General features: G+C 36.3%; 1 protein-coding gene and 1 pseudogene across 1 annotated transcript; one reads left to right on the plus strand and one right to left on the minus strand.

Moving 5' to 3' along the window:
- The first annotated feature begins 88 nt into the window (after positions 1-88).
- On the plus strand, positions 89-3,639 carry LOC136247303 (peroxidasin-like; annotated as a pseudogene).
- Positions 3,640-5,033: 1,394 nt separating this feature from the next.
- Positions 5,034-8,594, minus strand: LOC136268026 (uncharacterized). Its single transcript, XM_066063258.1, has 4 exons — positions 8,487-8,594; positions 6,467-7,223; positions 5,901-6,041; positions 5,034-5,485 (listed from the first exon to the last, which is right to left on the minus strand). Exons 1-4 carry the CDS (start codon positions 8,489-8,491, stop codon positions 5,255-5,257), a joined length of 1,134 nt encoding a protein of 377 aa, XP_065919330.1. The 5' UTR covers positions 8,492-8,594; the 3' UTR covers positions 5,034-5,254.
- Between the last annotated feature and the right edge of the window lie 2,535 nt (positions 8,595-11,129).

Consider the following 11,129-nt stretch of genomic DNA (forward strand, 5'->3'; position numbering starts at 1 on the left):
TATGACACTACAATGATACGTACTTTGCTGCATTGTTGGATCGAAAAGAACGTCACCTGCATTAAAATACTCTAATAGAGCAGTCAAAATGTTTACCAGGGAGTACATTGAAAGCCTGTGTATTGATGGAGCTATTGCCATCGACATTGAAAGTTATTTGAAACCATAGACAGCTATGGCACAGCATCTTTCTTGGCCAAGCTTTCAGCTGAGACATTAAATATCCAGATTACAAACACTTTACATCAAGATTATTCAGTCGATTCCTCCTTATTTCATTTCAATGACAAGATCCACCAGACTAGCTATATCACCCACATCGTTTTATTCTACCATACTCATCCACCTATTCACACCAACAGAGCTTTCACTCCAGATCAATTGGAACAACTTACCATCTACCATAATTGAGTGCAACAATAATGACTCTTAATTTTTCAGCAAACATTATAATGGAACTCGATAACTGTAATCTTTGTGTAACTACGTAGCCAAATTCATTTTGTGATTGCTTTTTTTCCTGAGCATATCAGCTGTGCTGTCTGCTCAGTAACAATTAATAATAATAATAATAGACATTTTATTTTAAACATTACTAAATAGCGCCCATTACAGAGTTCCCAATGTCTATAGCTGTACAGGGGCGTACCGAGGGGGGTTTCCAGAGGTTTCAGGAAACTCCTTTGGATTTTACACACTATTTGAAACATTAAGAAATTGAAACTTCAGGTTTCCAGAATCTGGAATCTATCATGGAACAGGACACATTACACAATAGCAACACTTATAGCTTATGATTTTGGTGAAACTCTAATATAGCAGTCAGGCAATATAAACTACTCTAATATAACAGTTACTTAGCTCTAGTGGAAATTCCTTTTCCAAATTCCTGTGTACGCTCCTGCTGTGACTAAATTTCTAGGCAAGACTATTGGCATTTCTCCCACTGCTACTAAACTGGCATCTGGCTCTGACAATATCAGACAGGAAATCTTAGTACAGCTATCTCCAACGTACACCCCATATAGACAACTGTTCTATTAGAGGGGAATACAAAGTGTGGATCCTTAAAAACTTTGTGACATCTGTACTTCACTTTCATATTGCTGTGGAGAGGTTTACAGTGATATCCATTCAATCCACCCAATCATCTGCACTAAAGTTTGTAAAACGGTGGTTAAATTTACCTCATAACTGCACTCCTGGAACTGTTTTTCATCCTGATGTTTTAGACCTTCCATATTTGCCTCATCCCCAGGAGTCTGCTAAGCTATCTTATATTCTGGCTATTGAATGCTATGTGACCTGATGATTGTTGAATTGTGTCAGTCTCTTTTATCTACTGATTTTCAGGATGCATCAGGTGTTGATTTCGATGCTCTTTCAGACTATGTGGTGAGGAACCATAATGTGACATGTAGTTCTTAGCTATACAATTCACCTATAGCTAAGCTCTCTTCATGGTAATATTAATATACACGTGAGAATATTATTTATAGTTAATGTTATATAGAGTTTGTTATTATGTCTTTCAAATTTATATGTATGTGTGACACTTCCTTAGTCACTACTTGTGTACTGTATCAGCCTGTATACTGATCAGTGAAATGTGTGAAACAATGGAAAGCATTTTCTGTACGCAGTATCTAATTGAGTTATGCACAATACATGCAGTAGATATGCTCCTGAGATTCTTTTATGATTATGCTGACACCAGGTTGAAGCTATGTGTTTAAATGCTGTAGAAAAATCTTTTTATTTCTGTTGCTGCTGCTGCTGCTTGCTAGCCATCTTAGATTTGGATTGCAATATTATGTTCTATAAAGTGTTACTGCTTATGCTGTAGAGTAATACTGCTGCAATTGTTTTCTAGAGTTTCATCCAGTAGAACTGGCAATATTAAAAGCAATTTCTTTGGAGACTTCAATGAAGAAAATAGGAGAAGTAAATTCTTCTATCACAAGTAACACTTCTTCTCCAACTAAAAAACATCAATACCACACAATTCAGAAGTTAGGAGATGAACATACTGTATATCAGCAAGAAAAGTTGTAGAGAAGGTTCTGGTAAGGCGCGTAGTCTAACGGAATCTGAAATACAATTTGAAAGTTGACCACCAGTAGTAGGCAGTGATGAAATCAACACATTATTAGACTTTGTAAATTGTGCTCATCAGCTAGATATGACCCATTCCGATCATTTGATGGAACATGTAATAATCTTCAACACCCATTGTGGGGTGCTTCCACCGATGTCTTCTCCCAGCTGAATATGAAGATGGCATCTCACTTCCAGTGGGCTATGACCAGCAAGTAAATGGTGATCCTTTCAACGGACCATGGCCCAGTAGTAAAAGATCTTCTATCACACAGTACAAGTATTAACCATCTTGCCATGGTGTGGGGCAAGTTTATCGGTCATGGCGGCATATTAAACCAAATCTTTGCATTTGATACAACTGAATGTGATGAGACATGTGATCTAGCCAACAATGGTTCATATTGTCATCCAATTAAAATTTCACAAAACAATCCAGATTTTGGTACTGCTGAATGTCTTTCCTTTACAAGATCTGTAGGAACCTGCACACATTCAAACACTAATAAACTACCTAGACCACAGATCAATGCAGTCACACACTATCTAGATGGTTCCAATATTTATGGATCTTCCCAACAAGAAGCTTACTCACTTTGATTACTCTCTGGTGGTCTGCTGCAACATGGAGGAACAGGAGGCTCCCTTAAAAGTCATCTTCCATCTCAAACTGACTATTCTAATAGCAGCACATCACTTTTTACTGCTGGTGATATTAGAGTCAATTTCATTACTCCTGTAATAGTAATGAACAATATATAGTTACAACAGCATAACCGCATTGTAACAGAATTAGCTCAACTGAATCCTTGCTGGGATGACGAAAAGCTTTACCATGAAGGCCGTAAGATTGTTGGTGCCATGATACAAGTTATCACTTATGAAGGAGTTCCTACCATTAATAATGGAAAAGGAAGCTTTTAATATGTTTATCAGGCCCAATGATTAATACTCTCCAGACACAGATGCCACCATTCCAAATTCATTTGCTACCGCAGCATATAGGTTTGGTCATTCTTTGGTAAGGTCACAGTTTTCTCGCCTTAAAAGTAATACCAATTCTACAGCTACTGGTCCACTTTCACTACATGATGTTTTCTTCAATCTCGAACAATATTTTACTAGTGGTGGAACTGATCCCATAATGCGTGGACTAATAAAAGATACATCACTAGAAGTAGATGAATTTTTGACCAGAGTCCTCACTACACAATTATTTGCACCTAAAGATTCAACTGTAGGTCTAGATCTAGCAGCTCTCATATCCAGCATGGTCGTGACCATGGCATCCCACCATATAAGAGTTTTCAGCAATGCTATCGTACTACTACCACGGCCAAGTTTCACAGCCAAACTACTAAACAGAAACTAGCTGAAATTTATGGAATTGATTTGTGGATTGGAGGATTGGCTGAGCAAAGAATGGAAGGATCCAATTTAGGGCCTACATTTGCTGACCTACGATATGGTGACAGATACTACTGGGAAAATGAAAATATGTTCACTAGCAACCAACAAAATTCACTTGGCTCTCCAAACTAATCTGTGATAATGCTGATGACATTTCTCAAATCATTCCAAATGTATTAGAAACTGGACAACCAGAGTATAGCTGTAATAAACTGCCATTTTTCTCACTTGAAAACTGGAAAGTAGAATGCTAATCACAATAACATAATATACATGCAGAGACTAGCTATACACAATGTATTTAATGTTTTAAACTTTGTAATTGTAGTGGCATTATTTAATCCAGCTAAATAAATATAGGTTGGTTTAGAAATCTGAAATAGTCTTATTTGTATTATTATTATTTATTTATCTAATTTGTCAAAATGACAGGGTGGCACCAAAAGGCATAGCCTGTACAAGGGTGCTTCCCTATATGATACAATAATACATCAGGATCATGAAGGGTGATAGCTATTATTGTGAAGCTGTCCTCCAGCAGTACTATAGCATTCTGAGTCATCCAAATACCAAGAGGGGATGTAGGGAGGGTGCGTGGGATGCTGTAGTATAATATTTTAGCTACCACGTATGTGCTACCTATAGGAAGCTAGTAGAAGCTATATAGTTTAGTATTGTTCCAGTACATTAAATAACAGTACTATAGTATTGAACATATATACGTATATATTTCCTTACTACACCACAACCTAATTTTTTGTATAAACACTTTCATGTTAGGAAATATAGCAAAACAGTGAGTTTTTGTAAAACTATTAGAACAGCACTTAGTCTAGTGCGATTACATACATATGGTTTGGGCAATGAAAAGATGAAAAGAGCAAGGGGAAAGGTTAAGAATCTATAAGAGGTATATCTTAGGAGTATATAAGACTTCAATTACAGCTGCTAAAAATATAAACACTCTAATAGAATAGTTATTTAATACCAGTAGACATTATGTGTACAAGGAACAAAGACCAGTGTGAGAACTGAAATTGAACCTTTTTCCTGTGCACTGTCATCTCATCATTGTGTGTCAAACATTCTGTTAAACTTTACACACCTTTTTATGTACTAAATGTATTGAATCTTGAAAACTATCAAAATAATTTTTTTGGCTAAGTATATGCATTAAAAGTTGATACTTAAACATGTGCAGTGTTGTGCACATAATCTTTATAGCTGAAGAAAAATGGTATTGGCTGAAGCACTGCAACCATACTAAATTTGAGCACATACAGTATAAGCATGACACTATTGTTGCTAGGTATTTAAGTGCTTAGTTTTAGTCAATATTCACTTGCAATACAATTAGCATTAGCAATATCATGACCAACTTAGTACCATTTCACAAAGAGAGTTTCCATGGTTGCCTTAATGGTTGACTATACCAATATTTTTATGACCCCCATACAAATGTTATGAATTCTCATTAATACGGCAGGTTCATTAAAAACTTTACTAATACAACACAAACTACAATAGTTTCAACTAAGTTTTGTATTGTTAAACTGCTATAAATTTTCATTCCATAAATATATGTATAATATACAATATATATAAAATGTAAATCAGAAGAAATTTTATAACATCTATATACAAGCATTTAATTACAGTACAAGTAATTTATGTTATTTGTTGCTCTGTTTGTATTAGATACAACATTACTACATTATGTTACTGCTCCAGGTTTGAGATTGCAGGACTACCAAAGTCGGCCAAAATCTATTCCAAATGAGCTTCCAAGCACACTTATCTCAACCTTTCTTCCCACAGTAAGACCAGTACCAAGTACCTTAAACTGTAAGGCATCATCTTTTATTCCGATTCCAGTGTCTACTCCTATACCCAATGTGAGATTAAATACTGCAGCTTGAGCAGAAATAAGGTTTATGTGTGCTCCCACTCCAGCTCCAAAACCAGCCCATGTATTAACCTGGATGAATGATAATAATAGTATTAATAGTAGCAATAAGTCACTGGCATTGAACACACTCATCCACATTAGTTTTAGTAGTCAGAAACAATTAAAAAACAAAACAACATAGTAGCATCTGCAGTGTTGTGTAGTTGCATGTGAATGCAATATGAATTGATGAGTTTATGTGGAAACTGTAGTCTAGTCTGGCTAGCCTAGACCGTAGTTTACTAGGGTATAGTCTAGGCATGTTAATACTGTAGCTACAAGCAACTACAGAATTATCACCCTATTGCTTCAGTTATAACTATAAAAATATAACATCTGGTTGCTTAACAATCATGAAAATGGCAATAATAAGTGCTTAGATGAGAATTCAATTTTTGCGATTCATCTCTACAGTGTAATTATGACAAAAATGACATATACTTGCCTTGGCCTGTAAAATATCCACATTAACTCTTTGTATTCCACCTTGGTCATTAGCAATGTGCATGATGGAAGCTTGAGCACCAGAACTCAACTGGAATATGATTCCTGCATCCTTACCAGCCTCAGCAGATACATAAAGGTACTACAATTCAGCAAAAGAGATTTAGCAACATATCTAACTTTTACAGTTGTTGGAATTGCCTAATGACAATAGGTTAAAAAGCTACAAAATTATACCTTGAACTTTAATAATACTGATATCTTGATCTTAAGAAGTCACAATTAATTTTACCATTAAAATTACTCAAGTGTGGAAATTACACTCCAAAATTATTGACTTTAAATTATTTGCTGCAAACTAGCTTGGCTGCACAAAACAGACAAACTGGTCTTTGAACCAAACATGTATAGCTACATAGCAATACTGCATGTGACTAGGTTTTCAAAAGTAGAATTATTAAACAAGCATGCAAGTAATAAATATACAAATTTTATTGTGGTTTGGCAGGGAAAACATTTAATGGCTTATATACTATACCTATAGCAAACATTTTTATAATGACTTACTTTGACTTCACCATTATCTGCAACTTGCGCACTGACTTTGCCTTTATTAGCTTCATAATACTTCTTCAATTCCTTAGCAACTTGTTCAACATTGTCTTCATCAACTTTTATTATCAGTCGATCTGTGTACATCTGCAGGACACCATTGGCATTTATTATGTGGTGGTCAAGGTTGATAGCAGCCCTGTAGTAAGTTCCTGATTCATCTTTGCATTCAGCCAATAAGAATGAAGAGCTGTCAAGACCAAAATTTTGACAATTTGCAGCGAACATGCCATTACGCCATTCTAGGCAGCCATCTACATTGGAGATGAAGTCATTGAGGTCTATTGAAGATTCTTGGTAATCTCCCTTGTCAGTCTTACAATCAGCTTTCAGTACAGTTCCTGCAAGACTAACATTTTTAGAGGTTGCAGAGTAATACCCTGGGGCATTTGATAATATGCATAGCAAGGAACCATTACGGTTAGAGATAGCATCATCTAAATCTATCTTGCTGGTAACCTTCTCACCATTATTCTTCATACAGGTTGCCTGTAATGTAGCAGCTCCAACACATTTCAGGTCGGTAGAGGAAGAAATAAAGTTCCCACCAGAAGACCATGTCAGTTGTCCATCAACATTGGCAATGTAGCTGTTGAGGTTAATTTTTGACAGCTGGTAGCGACCACTGCCATCTTTGCATTCAGCTTCAAGAAAGCCTGCATCCAAACGAAGTTTTCTAGATGTTGTTGAAAAAGCCATTTCAAGTGATCCACTAAATAACAAGATTTAAATAATGCTGATATATAACCAGTGTAAAAAAAGAGCTTTCCATAGCTCCCTTTATATGCAATAATTTCCTTGTTGCTCCATGCACATTTTGGCAATTTTTCCTCATGTGACATCATGCAGTGAGGACACACAGGAAAGCAATAGCCTGTCTCATTCGAATTCACACCACATAGATTAATGAAATCATGTGAGATATGTTTCCTTAATCAATCAGTTATACCTCAAACATTCAGTGAACACATCTGAGGTATTTCCCTTGAGCAATCAGACTAATGGGTTAAGCTTATTGATCAAGGGAAATACCTCATGATATGTTTGTGGGCACATCTGAAACTGAGGTATTCCCCTTCATCAATATCTCATGATGTGTTCATTAAATATTTGAGGTAAAGCTGATTGGTTCAGGAAAAGAAATTCAGAGTTGCTCATTTAATGTTTTCAGAAAAAATTGATTAAGGAAACATTACTAATACTAGTACATCAACCAAAATTAATGTTAGAGGTAAAACCCGTACATCAAGCACAAAGCTAAACACCTGAAATGTTTTCCTTATTCAATCAGCTTCAACATTAATGAACACACCTGAGATCAACGTGTGGTGTGCTGCCACAGCCATGTGGCTTCAGGAGCAGTCATGTCACATTGATATGAAGCAAATAATGCAGTTTTCGCACATAGCTATGTGTAGTTCTGTGATGCTTTTTGAAATGACACAATTTTACCTATGGAATTGAAACACCCTCCTCATTCAGTAGTTCATATACCAAATTTGAGGAAAAATTGTTATTATATATACTACTTTAAAAGAAATAATAATTATATTTTTTGCCTTTTTAGTTATGCTATACGTACATGTACAGTAGATATGTGTTGCTACCATGGTAATGTCTTGACTCTAAGGTATGGATGTCTGTTTGAGGATGAAATAATTGAGAGTGTAGTGATGATTGATTGATGATCTACACCTACACATCTAATTTGGTAACATTTAGTCTATAACTGCCACTATAATAATTACCCAGTTTGAAATTTGACCTATAGTCTTGCTGAAGGATGTCCTGATCTTCTGGTGTATTAACAATTCTATACAAATGCTGTTGTCAGCAAATTGCGAGATGAGTTTGTAATGGTAATGATGTCATTTTGAAACATAAGTGGCCAGGTCATTGCAAGTACTGTCCCATAGCAGACACTAGATGTTACAGATATAAGGCTAGATGTGTTGCACCATCAAAGAGCACTTACTGCATTAGGCCACTCCAAATAAATTCTCTGTTTCCCGTCTACCACCCGCATCTAGTTACTGTCAGCTCTAAATATTCCATTATTCCGTATTCTTCCATTATATTACGGTTATTCTTGCATACTGACAGGCTCAGTAAAAGTCATCTTGAAACAGGGTTGGCTCACATGTCAGCAGTGCTATCAAGTCGGCACAAACTTCACGTTTGTGCTAACAAGCTTAAGCATGCTTCTATGCAGCTTTTTATGGTTGTGCCAGGCAAATAATGGCTTGAAAAGCTGCCAATCGTATAATGAAATAATGGAAATAGACCGCCCGCCCGCATGCAAATATGCTTGAGTCCAGGACGGGAAACAGAGAATTTATTTGGAGTGGCCTTAGTATGACCATTGTGTACAGTATGCAGTGGCGGATCCAGGATGGGGCATTTGGGGCAAATGCCCCCCCCCCCCACTTCAAGAAATTGCATACAAGATCGAGATACTCTAATAGAGCAGTCAATTACTCTAATAAAGCAGTCACAATGTTCATGAGGCAGTGTAGCTTACCTATGAAGCTATAAATAGGATTTTATTTTACATAACAGACGTGATATAGTTGGTAAGGATAACTAGCTATTATTGTTGTGACCTTTTTTTTTTTTTTTTTTTTGGTCTTCAACTGGTTTTCAGCAAGTTTTCAGAAAGGTGTCCCCCCCTCTTTCCAAACTCTGGATCCGCCCCTGGTATGTATCATCTCGAATTTCAACGGCAGTGTTCAAGTTTAGTGAAGAATCACTGATGAGAACAATATGATTTAAGCCCATAGCAGAGCTGAGAAGTATCACATCAGCTTTTAAAAAAAAATATATAATTGAGGGCATGTAATATGTCTGCTGTTAGTGGTAGACTGGGTGACACAAGAATGATGAGCTCGGAACCCATGCATGTTGATTCTCTATAGGATATTATTAATGTTTAAATGGTTCATTGTGTTGTGATATAATTATAATGTGCTCCAAAACTTTTGAGCAAATAGTTAGAAGAATTGTCATGCCTTCCTTTTCAGTGAACTAGTAGACCTACATACTGTAATGTTGTAGCTGTTAATTAGCTATTATAGTGTACAGTATATACCTGTTGATACTGATCTAATCCAAAACAGTCAAGCTGTAAAAAAAGAGTGCGGCCCTCAAAAAGGCTATGGTGAAAAAAGATGTGAAATCCAAGGTGGTGGCCAAGAAATGGCTGTGATGGTAGGTTAATGGTAAAAATTTTAATAGCGACAATTCAGGTGAATTTTTGTGCTGCTTGGTCTTGGCACAAAATTCATCCAAATTGTCATTATTAAAATTTTACCATTAACCTACCATCACAGCCATTTCTTGGCCGCCACCTTGGATTTCACATCTTTTTTCACCATAGCCTTTTTGAGGGCCGCACACTTTTTTTACAGCTTGGCTGTTTTGGATTAGATTTCATTTCTTTTTGTATTTGTATACCCCAATATAGGCCAGCTTTGGGACTTTTTTAACCTATCTTTTTTTTACCACAGGAAGAAGAAAAGATGAAGTAGATGTACTTTAAATATTTTATCAATAAATGTACAAATTATATATATAATACATATATTGATTACAGAAATCTCCATGGTGGTTTCTTTGTAACTGAACACTCTACAAGGTGACTTATTCTAGATGCTGTCTCTACAGGGTGAATTGTTTGTAGCTAAATGATCTACAAGGTAACTTCTTCTAGCTGATCTCTCTACAGGGTGATTTGTTTGTAGCTGAATTCTGTAAAGGCGATTTGTTTGCAGCTGAGCTCTTTACAGAATGGTTTCTTTGTAACTGAACTCTCTACAAGGTAACTTCTTCTAACTGATTTTTCTACAGGGCAATTTGTTTGTGGCAGAATTTTCTACAGGGTGATTTCTTTGCTGCTGAACTCTCTACATGGTGGTTTCTTTGTAGCTGAACTCTCTACAAGGTAATTTCTTCTAGCTGATCTCTCTACAGGGAGATCTGTTTGTAGCTGAATTATCTACAAGGTAACTTCTTCTAGCTGATCTCTCTACAGGGTGATTTGTTCGTAGCTGACTTCTGTACAAGCGATTTGTTTGCAGCTGAGCTCTTTACAAAATGGTTTCTTTGTAGCTGAACTCTCTACAAGGTAACTTCTTCTAACTGATCTTTCTACAGGGTGATTTGTTTGTAGCTGAACTATCTACAATGTAATTTCTTCTAGCTGACCTCTCTACAGGGTGATTTGTTTGTAGCTGAATTCTGTACAGCTGATTTGTTTGCAGCTGAGCTCTTTACAGAATGGTTTCTTTGTAGCTGAACTCTCTACAAGGTTACTAGTTTGTAGCTGAACTCTCTACATGGTGGTTTCTTTGTAACTGAACTCTCTACAAGGTAACTTTTTCTAGCTGATCTTTCTACAGGGTGATTTGTTTGTAGCTGAATTCTGTACAGGTGATTTGTTTGCAGCTGAGCTCTTTAAAGAATGGTTTCTTTGTAGCTGAATTCTCTACAAGGTAACTTCTTCTAGCTGATGTCTCTACAAGGTCACTAGTTTGTAGCTGAGCTCTCTACATGGTGGTTTCTTTGTAACTGAACTTTCTACAAGGTGACCTCTTCTAGCTGATCTTTCTACAGGGTGATT

This window comes from Dysidea avara, chromosome 1 (assembly GCF_963678975.1).
Source record: "Dysidea avara chromosome 1, odDysAvar1.4, whole genome shotgun sequence".
In the NCBI taxonomy this organism is placed as follows: domain Eukaryota; kingdom Metazoa; phylum Porifera; class Demospongiae; order Dictyoceratida; family Dysideidae; genus Dysidea; species Dysidea avara.